The 21,733-nt window shown below is 38.4% G+C and overlaps 1 protein-coding gene across 1 annotated transcript in view; it reads left to right on the top strand.

The window, feature by feature from the left end:
• The window catches only part of CNTNAP4 (contactin associated protein family member 4), a 297,285-nt gene that overhangs the window by 83,604 nt on the left and 191,948 nt on the right, over window positions 1-21,733 (top strand). Inside the window, exon 3 of the mRNA XM_084627719.1 lies at window positions 5,810-6,003. Coding sequence (XP_084483845.1) covers window positions 5,810-6,003 — 194 coding nt within the window. The remainder of the gene's footprint in view (window positions 1-5,809; window positions 6,004-21,733) is intronic.

A 21,733-nucleotide genomic window follows, 5' to 3' on the forward strand; every position in this document is an offset into this window, starting at 1 on the left:
CTTCTGCCTCCAACTGCCTGGCTCTTCTTCTCAGCCCCTTCCAGGTTTCTTATGTTCACTTAAGTTGTTCATACTTATGCTGTTCTATTTATAATGTTTTAAACATGTAATTGTTATGCTTTCTGAAATTATACATATAAAAGATATGCATCTAAAATGTATGTGTTCAGAAGTCAAAACCTGCATAGGGTAGTGGTGAGGGGCCGCAGTGAACTAGAGGATGGGAAGGCAGGGGCTAAGGGGGCTGCTGGCAGGATAGTTGAGTAGCTTACATTCCTCATGCTATAGGAGATGCACAGAGGGAGAGCTCTTCTCCTGCATGCTTTAAAAAGAGCACTCCCCTCCTGTGAACTTCCCCAGGGTTTAGTGACAAGCTGCAGGCATGGCCCTTGCTTATGGCTCAGCAACTGAAATGGGTGTTCAAATAACTGATTGAGCTGTAAGTAGGTTCTTTTGATGATGAAGACAATTTTCTGTCTGATCCTTTAATGTGGCTTATCCTGGAAAATTACATTGCACAATACATTCTCTATTTAAAAAATAGTGCAAAATGTATTGCATGCCATGAAGTTCAACGTAAAACACATTTTTACATCAAATTAACTTTACAAATAATATTAGGTGACAAACATTGCAGAAATTGACAGAAATGGTAATGAATGAGAGTTCATGATTCAATGTCTGCATATTAATAACTGTTGAAAATGGTCCATTTCTTAGATTTTATAATTGTGCAAATGAGTCTCAATATTTAACTGTCACATTTCAGAAATTTGTTTGCTGGGGGTATTCTAAAAAGAATTAGACTTATCTAAAAATGTTCAAAAAGGAGTCATTTTAAAATGTTTATATCCTATATCTTAGTTAGCAGGTTTATATGTAAGTGTTGCATAGGTGTTTGGAACTCAGTAAGTACCCTCAGCTGGCTGATGGGAATTGTGTGGTGTTTGACCACATTGTAGACCCTGGCAGACTGATGGGCAGAAGAGTACAAAGCAGGGGACACTCCATTAGCCTGTCAAGTGGCTCCAAAAGACAAAGTGCTGCTAAAGCAAAATGGTAAAACACAGATTTATAAAGGAAAGGGTTTGGGCGTAAGAGGTGGAAGGAATGGTAGCTTTTCACATTGGGCTAAAATTGCAAATTTAATGAGAATCCCAGCTTTCAGCGCACAATAAATATTATAGGGATTTTTCATAGTTGTAATTAATACTACAAGTAGGTACCCATTCAGGATTATTAGATATTTGCACCACTTCTGTCAGACATGTTACCCATAAAGAGGACTTGTGTTATGTTTGCTTTTGAAACCTCACTGTAGATCCCTCAGGCATGCTCTGTGCAGATAATCCCAACGGAGACAATTGCAGCAAGGGACAATGGGTAATAAAGAAGATTGTATTAGACATCTCTTCTGACAAAGTGTTCAGGAGGTGATTGGAGACAACAGCAACCTGCCTAGGGCTTCTAATTCAGAACAACGCAAACCAGTGCTCTGTATTTTTCAGGGGAGTTTGTTCATGAGCGGGGGGAAAATGCCTCCTTCCCATCCCCCACTCAAAGGAAGGCTGTGGGAAATATAACAAAAGTTAAATGATTGAAACAAAATATATGTCTTATATAAATATGAGAAACAAAAAAGCTATTTTAGACGAACATTTATTAAAGTTGCAAATTCAACAACTCAAAAATTAGGAAATACCTGAATTGAGGTTGCTGGGCCAGGCACATAACAAAGATTACTGCACAAATTAGTGAAATTTAAATGTTCCTTTATTGGAGTTACGGAGTTCCATGTTCACATTGATATTCTTAACCTCTATTCCCTAACTTTTTGGCTCCTTATTTGCCTGCCTATTTACCAAGCACTAAGGAACACACATTCAAAGACTTTGCTTCAGGCCAAGGTACTGGAGCTATTAACCCTTTACATTACAGTGTAAATGCCACCACGCTGTTCCACAAAATAAACCTTATTCCTGTCCTAAGGAGATCATGACAGTCCTTGATCTGTCTCTTGAGATTGCCAGTGTGCGTGCCAATAAGTGTTAATTTTACTGTGTTTTTTTAATGAAGCAGAACATAGGAAATTTGTAGGTGTGGAACGAAGGGGGTTATAGCTGCTCAGAAAGCAATAGTGGTTGGTGTTGGGTCAGGATGCCCATGGAGTAACATGGGAGACATTGAGCCAATGGGTTTAGAGGCATGCATGCACTGGTTAAGGTCATAACTCTAAATTCAACACTGTCCACCTCATAGGAAACCCTACAACTTTAATTACATAGAGTTTTTTAGCTGTTATTTGGTGTTTTTCCTAAAGGACATGATTTAACCCCAAATTCAGTTACTGCTGATGTGCCCAGATTCAAACTGGCGACTCACAGATGATTGATTGTTTACCATAATTTACATTTGTTATCCTATGTGGCCAGTGCTTCAAGAATCCTGGAAACATGAATTAGTCTTCACATGAGCTAAATGAAGGAAGACCCTGATTTGCTTGATGTAATTTTAGAGGTACAGTGAGTTTGATCTACAGAACCTGTGGCCAGCAACTTGAAATACCAGCAGAATAGATTATTATAAAAACATAACAAAGTGTTACAGCCCAGGAAATTTCAAATAAATACTGAACAAACCTCCAAACATTTATTTTCAAACAAAACAGACATTTCTCTCAACTCAGTGGCTTTTTTGTCGTAAACTGTGGTGGATGTGAGAGGCACTTGGCCTTAGTTGATTTAGTAAAGAGCTGTTTTTTTATGTAATGAAATATTTTTGATTGTCAATTAATAACAAAACAACTCATTCATAATAATTAATGATTGTTATAAAACCTATCTCTGTGATTTCACAAAGAGTGCTTTGAGTTTCTGGAAAGCTTACATGCAATGCAGAGGTTGACTTTTTTTTTTTTAATCTTATTGGAACAATGAGACAAAACTTATGCAATTGCATTTGTTCTTTTAAACTATTGTACAGATGCTTTTTTACAATTCCATTTTCATGGACTATATATGTATCTTATGCAAATGATCCCTTCTTTGCTTGCTGATCACTTTACTGGACATTGTATAATGTTTCCCTTTGATGTAATTGAGAGGTATCTGCTTAAGGGAAAATTTGATAAATGACAGAACTATAGAATTGCTCCTGTAAAAACTGTGTTTGTACTATGGATACTTCTGCAGATGTGATCATGATCATTTCTCTTTAGTAGTCCTGACACTTAAAAAATGAATTCTCTACTTATTTGAACAAGCATGCTATTGCTAGTCACTGTAGTCATCTTTACGTGATTCCACTATATAAATGCATCACTTCTTGTGATTAACAGGGAGATTCAAGGCCAGTTTCTCTGTGCAGTTATAGTCCCTTTGTGCAACTCAGGTACTACAAAGGGGTCATATCTGGCCACAAAAGACCAGTAGAGAATTCCTCTGTCAGTGGGGTTTTCCTGCTGGAACAGGTGTGCCACAGTTATGTGCTGTGCCTGTGCCCCATTCCCTGCAATGATGGGCATGTCAAAGGACATAGGGTGGGGTGAGGACAGAGTGTGGTGAAGCTCTGCTATACTTATTCTCCTCCGGTGTAAGGTATATTAAGGACTCTATACCAATAGCACAACTTGGAGAAGCCAAGCAGCAGCTCTAAACTGTGTTAGGTCTGTGGCTAGTCCTGAAAATTAGGGAGAAGTAACCATCCCCCCTGCTGCCTTCTCCCAGTGTCTGTGAGAAGTAGCTCTCTGGCACAGAAGAGAATCTAGCATTTGGTGTTCCAACAGTTCATGCTTCCATCTATGTGGCATGGTGTGGTGACTCAATATTAGTATAGTGGCAGCATACCGTCATGTGGCTGCTGAATTTTTCTTACCCCACTTCTCAAGCTGTTTGTTGATAATTGAGTACATTTTTAAATGAAAAAAAGATGTCACCTAATTGTAAGATAATACAGAAGTGATGGAGAAATTGAGAAGAAAAAACATAAATAAATAAAAACAGAGAAACCAGACAGTCTATAAATGCTGAATTGTAATCATATTCAAAGCACAGTACTATAGTGACATATTTAGGCCCTGATTTTGCCACCTGTGCTCTTATTTATACTTCTAAATCCTAATTAAGGTGCCTAGGTAGAAGCATCTGTTTAATAGACTAATATTAGGCAACTAGGTTTTTAAATTTTACCATAAGGGGTTTAAACCAGGGAAGCTGTTATGTTGAAGTAGTACATAAATGCATTGTAAACGGGGGGTTATAGCATTATGGATGTGCCCTCCATGATCGGCCAGAGCAGAGCTCTCTTCCTGCAGAGCATATACACCAAGCTGATTTAAATATTCAAGACTCATTCAAAAAAACAAGGAAAATTGTAAAATAAAAGTAATTTAAAAAGAGTTAATGTTGAGATTGTGAGTCACAATCCTGCAAACTCTAAAACCCAATAATGCACTTTTATTACAAAACATTGTGCACATTAAACTCCCCATAAATGTTAAAACTTATGGAAATGAACACATATATTGTTATTCTCAACTGTTATATTGGCTGCTGCTGCATATGGTAGAAATTGCTGCTATGTAGTGTGTTGCTTAAACATTTGTCAAGGATGTCTAGCGTCTGGGGAAAGTGGCTCTTTTTATCTGACTGTATTAAATAAAATAAAATATAAGCCTTCCTCATTCACTGTCACTGCACCCCAGTAATTTTGCCCACCACATCATAACTTTGTATGCTAATATGTGGAAAAAATAAAAATAGTGGTCCTGATAAATTCATAGGCAATTATAAAGTCCCATTTCCTATTTTATGAGATTAATTTACTAATAATTTGTTCTTTGCACTTTGTGTTTAGGGTGGGGTAGGCTGTGTAAATCAGTTTGGGTGATCGTGAAGAAACTGATAACAGAGAACAGGTTGGGTCCAACTGTCATTTCCACACCTTTTTCTGTTTGGGTCCTTTTAAAAAGATGTAGAAAATTGGTGCTGAAAGTATAATATTGATTTTGATTATTAGTATATTTCAGTGAAACACACTTATAAACTTAACTCTTTTTTTATCAAATGTTCTGTTTAGGAATTATTACTACTACTATTTATATAGTGTCCAAAGAGTGCTAGTTGCTTGATAGAGTACAAGATGTAGGCCCTGATCCTGCAACACTTATGTATATACTTAACTTTTCTCCTGTCAGTAGCCCTACTGATTAAGAATGTGCATAAGTGTTTGCAGGATCAGGACCTTAGTTTGTATGCCTGAATCTGCTGTTTTCTGATTGGTGGCTTTGGAAAATCATATAAAGTCCCTCCATACGCTTACCTCACTTCACCCAACATAAAAATAGACATATAAATATTTACTTTGTGGGAACATTATTGTGGTTTGCATTTATGGTTTGTAAATTATGGTTTTTCAAAATTAATTATGGTTTGTCAAAATGTTTTGAGACCTTGGCATGAAGACATTGTCTAAGTGAAGAATATTATTATAATTAACAAACATAGACCGTACACTGAAACGTCCGTTGCAAAAGAGGGATACAGGATGATGGGGAAAAAAAAAAGTAGCAAAGCAAAATCACAATGTATCTTAGTATTTTTTGCTCAGATTCCTCCATTCAAACAGTTTCAGGGAATCCTTTTTTTTTTAATGGCACTCACAGGTAATAGTGAATATATCATTTCTAGGTCATCTGTAGTGTGAATTTAATTAGTCTTTTTTATACTTCTATTATGAATTAATAATTTGTATCTTTCTACAACTTTTATTCTATTCTTTTTTTCTTTTCTTTCCCCCTTTACTCTCAAAGGAGCTGGTGGTTGGTCTCCTCTTGTGTCCAACAAATATCAGTGGCTCCAGATTGATTTTGGTGAGAGAACTGAGATCACTGCAGTTGCTACCCAAGGTGGATATGGGAGTTCGGACTGGGTAACAAGCTACCTCCTGATGTTCAGTGACAGTGGAAGGAACTGGAAACAGTATCATCAAGAAGAAATCATTTGGGTATGTTTCTTTAATAATAGGTACTGAGTTTCAGTGGATAAATTGGAGCATGTGCAATGTATGCTGCTGCAAGCCTACTAGCTCAAGCAGGGCAATAGAATTTAAATAATTACTTTGAAAGGGCTATCCAAATAAATAGCTAAAAATAAATCTTAATTTTACTTTCTACAAGATAATTTTTTTTAGATTATTCCATTAAAAAGTCTAGAGGGTGTGATCTGAGGAATAAAAAGGTAATGCACAATCTTTTTTGTGTTGCTATGTACAGTGGAGTGGTGATTTTCCTTCACTGTCACTTTTATTGTATTAAAGTGGTTAAAATATTTTACTGTTCTTATTTCTTTGGATAATATGGTCTAAGATTTAAAAAAAAAACCCCGAAAATAAATGGAAACCATTACTTTAAAAACAAAACAAAACAAAACAGTGCAAGCACAAAAACTTTTGGTGGTAATATCTATTGAATCTGGTTTCTGATGTTTTGAGCCCCAACCCCCTAGAAAACCATCCTAAAAGATGCTCAGCCTCTCAATCCCAGCAACTTCAATGATAGTGGACGATGCTTAGCGCCTCAGAGGTGATGTCTGGAGTCCATGTTACATGTGCATTTTTGCAATACTCGACAAAGGGGGGGAACTTTTCTTGATCCTCAGTGGTTATTAATTTGTGCAATGAAGCAAGAATATTGATACTCCTTGTACTGCAATTGTATCCTGCCTTGTTTGATTCATTTTTCAATTTCCTATGCTTTCACTTCAATAATTTCTTGCTGCAGTGAGTGTCAAAGGTTAATTAAACATTATGTTAAAATGTATTTCATTTTATACATTTTAATTTTTGTTGACTTTTTGATTTTAAGTGCTCTTTTCATTCCATTATTGCCAAGGCCTTGTGTATGGTATAATGTGATTATGCAGTAGCATAAGTTGTTGCATAATTATCTTCTTTTTGAATTTGCTACATACTTGGGCTCCAGCATGTGTTTTCATAATAAGAAAACAAATATCTATTCTAGTCTATATGTTCACAAGGGGGGAATCTAAATGGCAAATGAGCACAAACTGCTACAGTATTGTCTTCTGGAGTTTGTGGACAGACTGAAACCATACATCTGAGAGGTGTAAACTGCCTGAACTCTACACTGAGGTGTTGATTCTGAAACCTGACAGAGCTACTTTAAATGTCAGTGATGGTAACTATTTTATTGGTGATCATTGTAGCTGAAACATCAAACTTTCCCATGGTTGTTAAGTGTAGTTGCAGATATTGGAACTGGGTCACCATGAAGGAAGCTAATTGTTGTGATTGCTGTGGTAGAGAAGGAAGACATCAATTCCCATTCCTCAAACTTAGTCACAAGGGACGCTGTACTGATTGTAATGTGCTGGACCAGAGGTTGGAGGCAGGGTTTGTGGGAGTAGTGATGCAGAACTCAGGGGCACTGTTCTTTTTTTAATACCCTTCTTTCTTTATACCCTTCTTTTTATTTCTAGCTGGACTTTTACTTTTCTTTTCTCCAAACTAAGTAACATAATTTTGGTCTTTATATGGAAGCTCTCATGCCTTGAATTATTGTATAGTCCTTCTCTTGACATTTTAGAGTTCTGTTATGACTTTTCTCAGATGAAGGGACCAACCTTAAATGCAGGATTCAAGTTAAGCTCATCCCATCAATTGATAATTTCATTATATTTTCTGTATTATTTTCTGTCCTCTGAAAACAATTGATCCCCTTCTAAAATCATTGGACTGTCTCATCTGAGAAAGGAGAACAGGTTGCGTGATTCCTTATTTCCTTTTGGACTTCCACCGTGCATTGGGCAAACAGCTTCATTGAGATTTTTATGGTGATTCCTAGAGTTTTTGCTTTGTCCCCCCCCCCCACTTCCCCTGAGAGTTTATAAGTAAATCAGAACTCATCAGTGTGAGCAAACAGTTTGAAGTACATTGTCCCTTCTAATATGTGTTACCCTGCATTGTACCTATTACAGCTCCCATCAAGTCGCCCAGTTGTCCTATGTTTGTTGAGTCTTTCTGGGATTTGTGAAAATTCTTTCTAACCTTGAATAACAAATCTGTTTATTCCTTCAGTAGAATTTAATGTCGCACTATTTGGTTCCTTTTAAGGGTTATTTATGAATATTGAATAGCCTCGGTTACCCCACAATTGAGTCTAAATTGAGCTGTAAAGCAACTGATATTGGGGCTGGGGTGGAGGCTCACCATCCTGGTGACAAGTCCCAGAGCTGTTGTGCCTTAGAAATGCACAATACTTGCAGGGGAGTGCGAAGTGCATACGGCCTTGACAACACCCTTTGAAAGGGTGCAGCATTGTCTTCTCCAGTGAAGGGCCTGATCTGCTGAGGAAAGATAGGTCTGTGACTCCTCCCCCCATCTCCATCCATTTTGAGCAGACTATTACTGCTGAGGAGCTATGCAAGTGGAGTTGTGGTTGTTGAGCACAAGAACTAGGATTGTGCTCTCAGCACTACTGCTGACTTGCTTGTGGGTATATGTCCCCTTTGTCCATCCATACAGGGCTTGGGACAGTCTGGCCCTTGATCTCTTCCTACTCTGTCAGCTGACTGCTTAAACATATTCCCAACTTGCTATCTCTTGATCCATGAAAAAACCTTATCTGTCATTTTTGCATACTGTTTACCCTTAAAGATTCTTTAATAAAAGCTTTTTGGAAAGACTGGAGAGTATAGCTAACAGTTCTGTTCTCTTATGTTTTATTAACTCTTTCAAGGCATTCTGATAGGTCAGTCACAATTTCCCTTTTCATAACCTGGGCAGATTTTCTCTGTTGTACTCCTTTATTTGCTCAACGATTTTTCTTCGTACCGAAATAAGACTTGCCTATCTCTCTGTAATGCCTAGGATCAATCTTATAATCTTTTTCTGAAACTTGGTACAATTCTAACCAGCCTTCAATTCTCTAATGAAGCAGCTCTTATTAATAATAAAATACATATTTTGATAAGTCTTTGACCTTTTATAAAGGGTTCATTTAATCTTTGGAAGAGATGAATTCTGTTTAAATTAATTTTAGATGTTCCTTTTTATTACTTTACACAGTTAATGCATTTGAACAGTGGAAACTATGTCTCTTAAAACACATTTCAGCCTGCTTCCATCTTCCTGTTTTTTAGGATATAATTACAGACACAATGACAGGTTTCAGAGTAGCAGCTCTGTTAGTCTGTATTCGCAAAAAGAAAAGGAGTACTTGTGGCACCTTAGAGACTAACCGATTTATTTGAGCATAAGCTTTCGTGAGCTACAGCTCACTTCATCGGATGCATACTGTGGAAAGTATAGAAGATCTTTTTATACACACAAAGCATGAAAAAATGGGTGTTTACCACTACAAAAGGTTTTCTCTCCCCCCATCCCACTCTCCTGCTGGTAATAGCTTATCTAAAGTGATCACTCTCCTTACAATGTGTATGATAATCAAGGTCGGCTATTTCCAGCACAAATCCAAGGTTTAACAAGAATGTCTGAGGGTAGAGGGGGTAGGAAAAAACAAGGGGAAATAGATTACCTTGCATAATGACTAAGCCATTCCCAGTCTCTATTCAAGCCTAAGTTAATTGTATCCAATTTGCAAATGAATTCCAATTCAACAGTCTCTCGCTGGAGTCTGGTTTTGAAGTTTTTTTGTTGTAATATTGCAACTTTCATGTCTGTAATCACGTGACCAGAGAGATTGAAGTGTTCTCCGACTGGTTAATGAATGTTATAATTCTTGACATCTGATTTGTGTCCATTTATTCTTTTACATAGAGACTGTCCAGTTTGCCCAATGTACATGGCAGAGGGGTATTGCTGGCACATGATGGCATATATCACATTGGTGGATGTGCAGGTGAACGAGTCTCTGATAGTGTGGCTGATGTTATTAGGCCCTGTGATGGTGTCCCCCTGAATAGATATGTGGACACAGCTGGCAACGGGCTTTGTTGCAAGGATAGGTTCCTGGGTTAGTGGTTCTGTTGTATGGTATGTGGTTGCTGGTGAGTATTTGCTTCAGGTTGGGGGACTATCTGTAGGCAAGGACTGGCCTGTCTCCCAAGATTTGTGAGAGTGTTGGGTCATCCTTCAGGATAGGTTGTAGATCTTTAATAATGCGTTGGAGGGGTTTTAGTTGGGGGCTGAAGATGACAGCTAGTGGCGTTCTGTTATTTTCTTTGTTGGGCCTGTCCTGTAGTAGGTAACTTCTGGGAACTCTTCTGGCTCTGTCAATCTGTTTCCTCACTTTAGCAGATGGGTATTGTAGTTGTAAGAACGCTTGATAGAGATCTTGTAGGTGTTTGTCTCTGTCTGAGGGGTTGGAGCAAATGCGGTTGTATCGCAGAGCTTGGCTGTAGACAATGGATCGTGTGGTGTGGTCTGGATGAAAGCTGGAGGCATGTAGGTAGGAAATATACCGGAAACCTACTGACCGCTATTCCTGCAGAACCACTAACCCAGGAACCTATCCTTGCAACAAAGCCCGTTGCCAACTGTGCCCACATATCTATTCAGGGGACACCATCACAGGGCCTAATAACATCAGCCACGCTATCAGAGGCTCGTTCACCTGCACATCCACCAATGTGATATATGTCATCATGTGCCAGCAATGCCCCTCTGCCATGTACATTGGTCAAACTGGACAATCTCTATGTAAAAGAATAAATGGACACAAATCAGATGTCAAGAATTATAACATTCATAAACCAGTCAGAGAACACTTCAATCTCTCTGGTCACGCGATTACAGACATGAAAGTTGCGATATTACAACAAAAAAACTTCAAAACCAGACTCCAGCGAGAAACCGTTGAATTGGAATTCATTTGCAAATTGGATACAATTAACTTAGGCTTGAATAGAGACTGGGAGTGGCTAAGTCATTATGCAAGGTAACCTATTTCCCCTTGTTTTTTCCTACCCCCACTCCCCTCAGACGTTCTTGTTAAACCCTGGATTTCTGCTGGAAGTGGCCCACCCTGATTATCATACACATTGTAAGGAGAGTGATCACTTTAGATAAGCTATTACGAGCAGGAGAGTGGGGTGGGGGGGGAGAGAAAACCTTTTGTAGTGGTAAACACCCATTTCTTCATGCTTTGTGTGTATAAAAAGATCTTCTATACTTTCCACAGTATGCATCCGATGAAGTGAGCTGCAGCTCACGAAAGCTTATGCTCAAATAAATCGGTTAGTCTCTAAGGTGCCACAAGTACTCCTTTTCTTTTTACAGACACAATGGAGCCTATTTTCTCTGTATAGTTATCTGTGTTGCAAATCTGAGTACATGCGTATTTAAGTTTTAGCTTTATGCCCTAGAAGGGTAAACATCTTTTCTATCGTATTCTTTCAAACAACTACAACAGATGCGGGGAAAGAAAGACATCGTACACAAGTGACATGGCCTGCAGAGGGATGCATCACTATGCCATGAAGTCGATTTGGAGGGGAAAAAATTGTAATTATTTTCCAATTACAGCTAGCCTGTTTCATTTTCTGATATACTATGTAAAAAATGTCTACAATTCCAAAATTCATTGTTTTTCAAGGACATGAGACTTCATCCATTACTACATGATCGAGGTGCTGTTAATATTTATTAAACTATCTTCTCAAATGTAAGCCTAAAGCAGAGAAGTGACAGCAGAAATTACCGATGTTCAGCATTCAGATTGTTACACATAGTGAAATCACAAATAGCAAGCTCTGTCTTGAAAATGCAGTGGAAGGCACAGTTTGAAAATGCCTCTTAAAACAATGTAAATATATTTTTTTCAGATAAATTCGGGGGCTATTTTCCTTTATTCTTTTTCGTGGCTTATGTTATAACTGGAAGTGTCACTGCCCTGACCTCTGACCCTCACTCCAGCCTCCTGACAGCCCAATTCCAGGGACCCCTCCCCAAGGCGGGGGGAGAGGAGTTCCATGGCCTCCACTGCCAGCCTCTAGCTGGAATAACTTTTCAGTAGATTTCCTGTCAGGCTAGTGGTGGGGACTATGTATGTGGCATAGATATTTCTCCAGCCCCAGCCACCGTTGGGTCACCTTATGCACAGATTTCCAGCCTTTGTGGGTGCAGTACACAGCATGGAGAGTCTTCAGAAATGGCAACTTTCCCATTCCCATCTTTTGCAAAGGGGGAGTTCCCCTTCATGTGGCTCAGCAGGACAGCTTGCCATTGTGAATTTTTAATATATCTCTTTTCTGAAGTATCTACATTTGCAATGGCTTGCACATCAGGTGTTTGGGTGATATTTTGCCTTGTTTTTCGAGATACCAGAAACAGTCTGATTCAAATGAACTTTGCATAATTTATTTATGCATAATAATTAAAGTGCAACCAACCTCAGTGTCTCCATAGCATTCTCAAGAAGAAAACATATTCAGGTTGTCAGTTTGTATGTCTCATGCATAACATATAAAATGTACCTGTCTTAGCAGTAATCTTTGTAATTTATCTTTCAGTAAGTTTAGAGAGTATGTTTAAAATGCAACAAAATGAACCCTTATGGTTTAAAACATCTGCATTTTTAATGTTTAAAAACCCCCAGCATGAAAGGCAAGAAAATATATTTAATATGGTCTAATTTAGCATATAAATTGCTAAGCTCAATATAGCTTGTTCTAGTGTTTATCATAGTAAGGATATTACTATCTTAAATATAAACAAAACAAGAAATCCCTATAACCTCTTGCACAGACTGTGTTTTTTACAAATAACTACAACAAAAAACCCCTAAATAGATGCCTTTTGTCACAAATCTAGTATATGTTGCCAGTTGATTGTTTTGCTTTCACTGAGCTCATGTTTTTAGCTCTTCTTTGACTATGCCTGTCTTCCATAGCAAGAATAGCAGTCGTAACACTGACAGCATCATTTATTCAACACTACTCTCCCCCCTGCAAAAAACAAACACCCTGTAGCAAAGAGACAATTCAACCAACCAATGAAAGAAAGAACAAAACTAAGTTGTTTGTAGTTGAAAAAGTAGATCCAGAGACTCCATTAAGTCCACTAGAGACTTTGTTACTGATACCGATATTATGTGGAAAGGGGTCAGATACTATGGAGTTGAGTGGCAGTTTAAAGCCTAAAGCTACATAAATAGATTAGAAATGCTCCTGTTCCTGCTCCAGTCAGTGGGACTTTTAAAACTGAATTAAGCAACAGCAGGATCAGGCTCTAGATGCTTTAATGTAACCTTAAACATGTATTATGTGGCCACACAAGAGATTGAAAAATGTGGTCTCTTAAAGGAAGCAGATGGCTGATGGGAACTGAAAGAAAACCTGAAGGTAATAGATTAATAAAGGTTGTACGTAAAGGCTTTTGTCTTCAAAAAAGTCTCCACTGCATTTATTATTGAGATGAATTTAGAAATAAACTTGTTTTAAAAATAAAAATAATAATACTAGATGGAGGTTTTGTAATCTTTTTACATTTCCCTTTTATTTTTACGTAGCAGTTTATTGAAATATTGCAGAACATGGCCTCTTTATTTACAAATTGCATAAAAGCAGAGACAAATAAATGATCCCAACATTTTATATATAATAAAAATATAGGCTCTTTTCCTTAATATAGCATATGTTCATTCCTTTGCTGATTCAGAGGTGAAGTGGGTATAATCATCTTCTGTTTAAAACTGTCCAAGGAGGGACAAAGCAAGAATATAAAATCCCATCTGAAATACAAACGACCAACATCTGCCAGTGGAGGTGTTGGCTAATGAAGTTTGTGCTGTAGTCACATAGCTGTAACATATGCTTAGTCTGTTATTTTACTTGGAATGATGAGGAGAGCAGAGCCAGGTGAATAATTCATTACAAATAATTTATTCAATGAATTTTTGCATCTTTTTCTGTTTGTGAATTGTCTGTGAGCAGACTGTGATTTATGCAAGTGAATCCATCATTTAAAAGTATTTTCAGTATAATACTTTTTGCAAAAACTTCTAGCTCTCCATTCATAAACAGTTTGTTGCAAGTATTCAGTATCTGAGCTGTTTTGATTGGCTATATAGATCACAGTGGTATGTTTCCATTCCCTGATTAGATGAGTGTTAATGCTCACAATAGCAAGTTTGAAATTCATTATCCACAAATGTTCTGCAATTATGTCTTTGTGATGGGGTGTTCACCCCACATCAGCCTGGAAGGGGTAAATGAGGCTGGGAAGGGGCCAATTACCCAGTAGGCCACAGTTGAGGGGAATAAGGAGACCTAAGTATCATAGAATCATAGACTTTAAGGCCAGAAGGGACCATTATGATTGTTTAGTCTGACCTCCTGCACAATGCAGGCCACAGAATCTCACCCACCCATTCCTATAACAAACCCCTAACCTGTGTCTGAGCTATTGAAGTCCTCAAATCATAGTTTAAAGACTTCAAGGTGCAGAGAATCCTCCAGCAAGTGATCCATGCCCCACTCTGGAGACGAAGGCGAAAAACCCTGAGGGCCTCCACCAATTTGCCCTGGAGGAAAATTCCTTCCCGACCCCAAATATGGCGATCAGCTAAACCCTGAGCATGTGGGGAAGACTCACCAGCCAGAAACCCAGGAAAGAATTCTCTGTAGTAACTCAGATCCCACCCCATCTAACATCCCATCACAGGCCATTGGGTATATTTACTGCTAATAGTCAAAGATCAATTAATTGCCAAAATCATGTTACCTCATCATACCATCTCCTCCATAAACTCATCGAGCTTAATCTTGAAGCCAGATAGGTCCCTTGCCCCCACTGCTCCCCTTGGAAGGCTGTTCCAGAGCTTCACTTCTCTGATGGTTAGAAACCTTTGTCTAATTTCAAGTCTGAACTTCCCAATGACCAGTTTATATCCATTTGTTCTTGTGTCCACATTAGTACTGAGCTTAAATATTTCCTCTCCCTCCCTGGTATTTATCCCTCTGATATATTCATAGAAAGCAATCATATCTCCCCTCAGCCTTCTTTTGGTTAGGCTAAACAAGCCAAGCTCTTTGAGTCTCCTTTCATAAGACAGGTTTTCCATTCCTTGGGTCATCCTACTAGCCCTTCTCTGTACCTGTTCCACTTTTAATTCATCCCTGAATGATGGCAGGACCAAGCTGAGAAGGAACAGGCAGGACTAGGATAAAACCAGGAAGCTGGCAACAGACAGGGCCTGGAGAGAAGTAGTCTATAGTCACTCCCTGGGAGAGGGAGTTTGAGTTCCTACACCCAGAGAGTAGGGGGAAGCAAGAAGCTGGAGGAAGGAGTCCAGGGAAAGAGCAACAAGGTGTTAGGGAAAACAGACCACAATTGTCCTGCTATAGGGTCCCTGGACTGGAACCCATAATAGTGGGCAGGCCTGGGTTCCCCTACTAGACACTGGGGAAGTGGTACAGTTAGGGCAGTGCATGAGAAGGCTGACCGAGACTGTTAGTAGAGTAAGACTTTGATACCCTGGGAGGGGAAGACTAAAGAGACCTGGCCGGAGGGTCAAGACATGAAGAAAGAGTACCTTGAGTTGCAGGGAGCAGGAGAGAGATGGCAGGGCATGCAGTGAGCAGTGAAAGGGGGTGTCAGAACTGACTGGAGCAAATTCCCAGCCATGGCAAAAAGGAGCACCCACCCCAAGGTAAGTAGAGCACCCTGTGACAATCTTGAATACTTTGGTGAATATTTCAGTCAGTAATCTTGTTGGTGGAAAGGGAACAAAAAAAGTAGACAAATTATTTTTAAAATCTGGACGAATATAAGTGGGAAGTTTCTTTTGTAGCTTTCACTTTGTTCCAGAGGAAAATAACTTGATGCATATTTATACCTATTAAATCTCCTTGGTTGGCCAAGAAACTCCTGATTTCGGGTGTCTACTCTTTAGCTCCTTGAGCAGCTGATTCATTTCCCTAATTGGGTGGTAGTAGAAGGGAAGGTGATATAGGCCACATCTCTTTGGTTATGGGGTAAAATTTATTAAGGTACCTAAGAGATTTAGGAGTGCAAGCCCCATTGTGACTTAAATAACTTGAGCACTCTTGAAAATTTTATGCACCATCCACTCCAGAGACCTCACTGTAGTAGGACTCTAACTTTAGAGACATTGTCTTGAGCATAGTCCCATTCTGCCCATGACCAGAAGGAAATGGTTACATTGATGTGGCCCATGTGGTATAAGATATTGCCTTGTCTGTATCTCAGTGGCTGTAGGCAGCCTAGAGAGAGAGAGAGGTTTATTTGGGGAAGGGGGGAGATAGTGGGCTATGGAGAATACTAAATGTAGGAGAACCTAAGAAGGGGAGAGGGCTTGAAGGGGAGGTGATGGGAAATCCAAGTCTGGGAAGCCAGAGATGGGTTGTAGGATGGAGGGGAAACTCCAGGGTCAGCAATATGGAAGTGAAGGATTTGTTGGTGGGGAAACTTGTAAAAGATGTAATGTGCATTTGTCAATATGCAAATTGGGGTATTATAATATTTATCTAAAATATCTGATTTTCTATAACCAGTTTTGTGGCTCCACTGCCAACTGAAATGAATTCTGTCCTGTTGCTATTTTTATACAACATTTAACAGACATCTGATACGTATGATTTATCAGTCACAATGATTGATAGTTGTATAAAATAACAGAGGTGAAAAGATGATTGCATACATCAGATTTAACCTACCCCAGCTGTAATATGGTTTGTAATATTTTTTTAAAAAACTTAACTCATATGAAACCATTATATTTTTTTATAGATTCAGTGATTTAGTTTTAATTGAAAACCCAGATTAGGTGAGTGGTAACAGATGGATTAAACAAAAAGGACAGATGCAAAACAAAATTATTATATATATTTATTTGCTGTAAGTGTACAGATTCTGATAGTCACATGCATGAGAACTTGTATGTGTCAGACAACTAGGGGAACCAGATTCAAGTAAAGAAAAGAATATATATTTCAGAGTGGTAGCCATGTTAGTCTGTATCAGCAAAAAGGATGAGGTGTACTAGTGACACCTTAGAGACTAACAAATTTATTTGGGCGTAAGCTTCCATGGGCTAAAACCCACTCCATACATCTGATGAAGTGGGTTTTAGCCCATGTAAGCTTATGCCCAAATAAATTTGTTAGTCTCTAAAGAGCATATAGTGTACATTCAAAATCCACTTTGTGCCACAATTTATATAAGTGAGTGCTTTACTGGAATTAGAAGTTCAGAGGTCCATCTTAGTCAATGTACACATCCCTGTCACAGTTACTCTAAGTGTCAGAAGTCCTGGGGTTCAAATCTCAATCTCTGATAACAGTTATGTCAATGTTTTAACTGAGTATATTGGCTGTGTTCCAGACAGGTTTAGAGGCTGCAGAGTGAGAGGTGTATTGATTTAAAGTGAAAAAAATAAGTCTCTGAGGATCAGTATTACTGCTGATCTGAATTATTTTTCTGCCAGGAACCCAAAACATTCATGGTGAACCTACCTTCTTTTTGTTTTTGTTTTAATTTTAATTTATTTATAGATCAATGTCAATTCAGTTTGTATTTGTGTCATGTGATAGTGACAGCAACTGGCAGGTCTGTTTTCTTTCTTTATATTCAGTCAATAACTCTGTTTTCTTTTTTGAAGAATACAGTCTTAATATGGACAAACAGCTATTAAAAGCACATCTTGAATAAGAGCAGAAATTTTCTAACACACAACAATATTATAGAAACCATTTTTGAGTTTGACTCAAACATCTCAATTATCCTTCTTTATGATTAATGTTCCTCATTTTAGACTTTATTTTTGCCTTTGCCACAGGGAGATTTTTTTGCTGTAAACAATTTATAATAATATTGAATCTGGACATTTATTTTGTTGTTTGTTTTTATTTGTTGGATGGGTCTGAATAGAAAATAGTCACTTTTCTGAAAAAGTTTCAGGAAAAGTTATTTATTGTTAGAAGAAAAAACTTCATGTCACTTGACTCTCCTGGAGTAATATTATGCTATGTTGTTCATTTTAGACCACTGTTGCACACTTCCCAGTAGGTCTTTGCAACTGTAGTAGAATGGGGAGTGCTGCCTCTTTTTGACTCAAGCAGCTAGTCAAAGTTTGGGGCCCTGGAGATGTTCTAGTTGCAAGCAGAAATTGATGGAGTCTGGTATTTTCTTTGATGCAATCTTCTTTATTAAAAAAGAATGAACAAAATCCTGAGTGGAAGGGCATTTTGATCGAAGTCTTTAAACCACAATTTGAGGACTTCAATACTCAGACATAGGTTAGAGGTTTGTTACAGGAGTGGTTGGGTGAGATTCTGTGAGGTCAGACTAGACTATCATAATGATCGCTTCTAACCTTAAAGTCTATGATTCTAGTGGAAAAAAGCATGACGCTAGTAGTGAGGAGATGGATTCTAATAATGGTATGTATAATGACCATCTAACTTTGAACAAGTCTCTTATCCTCTATGTACCATGCTTTTTCCAACCTTTAACATGGAGACAATATTACAGTTACTACTCACTGGGCTGTGAGAATTGAAGAAGCAGGGTTTGAAAATATAAAGTGCTATTTAATAATAATAATAATAATAATTAATAATTAATTTATTAGCCTCTTGCTTCTTGGAGGAAGAGAGAACAGCACTGCACAGAGAAGAATTCTGCTGTATACAGGCTTCATTGACTTTCACAAAACCTGGATAGTTGAGACGACATTCTTATATGTGTATAGAGTGGGAAAGATTGGGTGAAGTTGGTGGCGTGGAGGGATGTTTGGTAGAAGCATATTTTGTTGCAAGTGATGCAAATACAAAAATAAAAAGGAAAGAAGAAGAAAGGATACACAGACTGTGATGGGATGTCCACCCCATACATGGCAGAGCCAGTTAAATGAGGTTAATTAACCTGATAGTCTGTACTTGGGGGAGAGCCAGGTATTGAAAGGCTGATTGATGGAGCCCAGCTGAGAAGGAACAGGTGGGGCTGATAGAAAGGAGAAAGGTGCTGCTGGAGAAGTTGTTGGCAATCACTATTTGGGAGAAGGGAGGCATGGTTCGGGCTATGAAGTTAAGTAGTCTGCAGTTACTTTCTGGGAGGAGGAAGTTTGGGCTGGTAAACCCAGAGAGGGGGAGCCAGAAGTTTGAGCCAAGAAGTAGGAAGAAGTCCAGGGAACTAGCAACAGGGTCTGGGAGTAAGCAGACCACAGTTGTTGGACATAGAATTTCTGGACTAGAACCCGGAGTAAAAGGCAGGACCAGGTTCCCCTAGCAGCCACTGGGGAAGTGCTATAGTCTGGGCAGTGAAGGGAAGGCTGCCATTTTGGAAGGAGAGTCTTTGATTCCCTGGAAGGAAAGGGCAATGACAACCTGGCTGAAGGGCCAAGCCACGAAGACAGAGCACCCTGAATCACAGAAAGAGATGCAGCAGGGCATGTGAATGAGCGACAGAAGGGGGCATTGCATGTAGAAGGAGCTAATCTCCCAAGCAGCCAGGAGAAGGCATCCTAGCGGTGAGTGTAACCAGTGATGCAGACTAGAACTGGTGATGTTAGGCTCCACTGGTGAAGATGGCTTAGATTGAAGACTAAACCGAAGGATTGGAATATATTCCCAGAGTTTCAAATCAATACAAAGATGGCTCAGTTCTTCATCCCCCAAGTAGATTTATTATTTATCATGCAGTTTACAGTGAGAATTTTTCAGACAAGGTCTCAAAAGCTAATGTCTTGGAAGCTCTCTGTTAAGATATATGTTTTAAAGAGAGAGTTTGAAAGACAGGTTTGTCCCATTGGCTATGTACAAAGTGTTTCCTGACTTCATTGTAGTACAGCCTATTGTATATTGATTGGCTGCTGATACTCTACCCCAGAGCCCACTTTAGTTTAGTGATGCTGTTTGTATATTCAGGATGAAAGGTGCTATTTAAATGTAAAATATTACAATGCACTTAATTGGGACAAGCTGAATTAGGATGACTGTTCTTTTGGAACATCTCCCAGGAAATTGATATTACCTAATAAAACTAAATGGCAATTACTGCTGCTTAATCAGCACATTATTACTGTAACATAAATGTATTATTTCATAAAAAATGAATAAAAATTCCTGGCTTGTTTTATAGATCTTCTTGAGAAACAAGCCAAATATCAGTTTGCCATGTTCCTTTCTAAGTGTAAAATTCTATCAGAAGTTCCCATTTGTATCATACATTGTATTACTTGACAATGGCATTCTAATGATGTAGAGAATATTTTTTAGGAAGAAGCACAAGTGGGCAGAGTTAAGACTGAAGTTTCAGTCTTAGCTGCATTTAAAAAAACAACTTTTGTGTGTTTGGCTTCTATACTTAGCATTGTATTAACATTTGTTTCATTGAGGTGGTCTCTGTTTAATTTCACTTGTTTTTATGTGGTTATTTTATATCTCAAATAATTCTGACACTAATCAGTCCATCTGTTAATATTTACATTAGCTTTATATATAACTTCATATAAGTTTATATTCACACGACAGCTTTATTTTGCAAGTCTGTAACGTTAATAGTCAATAGTCTCATATGACAGATAATTTCTTAGAAAGAAAATGTGTCTCTTCCAAGTGATTATTCTTGAAATTTCTGAATGACTTTGTCTAGCAGTTTGCAGTCCCCTTCATGCTGTCACTAGATCATATTACAACTCCCCATTGCCAGAGGTACTGGAACAATTTGTATAGTGGGGGTGCTGAGAGCCATAGAAACAAACTGTAAACCCTGGATATGATGGAAACCACTTCAAGCCAGGGGATACTACAGCATCTCCGGCACCCCTAGTTAGAGCACGTATGCCTAGTGCCTCTGGGAGTGCCACATTGACGATTTCACATTTCCTGTTCTCTTTGAAATGCAGCTTGCTTTCAGGAACGTTTCTGTAACCACTTCCTCCGGTTCTCTGCCAGGTTCCAAGATGGAGGGACTCAGGTGTCTTCATTTGACTATTTTTCTCGCATACATTAAGTTTTTCATTGACTCTGCAAAGGTGTGGTATACAGGAGTTCTGGGAAAAGACCAGTCTGTACTTCCTACTTCTAGAGACTTAGGTCAGGTCTAAGGAATATGTGTAATGTGTATAGGAATCCCGCAGTTTGGGAGAAATAAGGAAGCATTTCTTTAGCAGGCTGATGGTTTTTAAATAACGCAGTTGCTTTAGGCTTCACAGACATTAGGAATGTTAGAAACAGCTTAGTGGAAAAAGTGCAGCAGAAACTGTCAGAAACATGTAAATGTCATTCATCACATGACTATTACTATATGCATAACGGTCTGAATTATTTGCTGAATGCAATCAATTAACTGGGTCAAGAATGACATATATGGTAGCTTAAAAACCAGAGGAAACAGAGAATATTTGACAACAGATGAAAACGGTTACTGAATTAAAACAAAGAAGAATGTGAACACTGAGTCAAGTGTTTTTGAAGTGAGTGATGCAAACTGCTGAGAGATAGCTGACAGCGTTAAGAATCTGTTGTCAAAGTTATGAATTTAGGAATAAAATATTGACAATTTGGTTTTCTTCAAAGGTCAGCAAGGTGTTGTCAAATTGTTTTATCCATATTGTTTTACCAGAGGGGACACACTCTGGCAGTGTTGTGAACGAGCTCACATTTCAGTGAATAATCTATGTCTATGTTCTTTATGTTAGCAGGTCAACATTTTTATCCCCCTTTACCTTTCAAATTGGTTATGGAAGCTCAGAGGCATCAACAGTTGTGTTTTATGAATTCACGTGGCCCAT

The sequence above is a fragment of the Lepidochelys olivacea genome, assembly GCF_965140295.1.
Source record: "Lepidochelys olivacea isolate rLepOli2 genome assembly, chromosome: 5".
Classification (NCBI taxonomy): domain Eukaryota; kingdom Metazoa; phylum Chordata; order Testudines; family Cheloniidae; genus Lepidochelys; species Lepidochelys olivacea.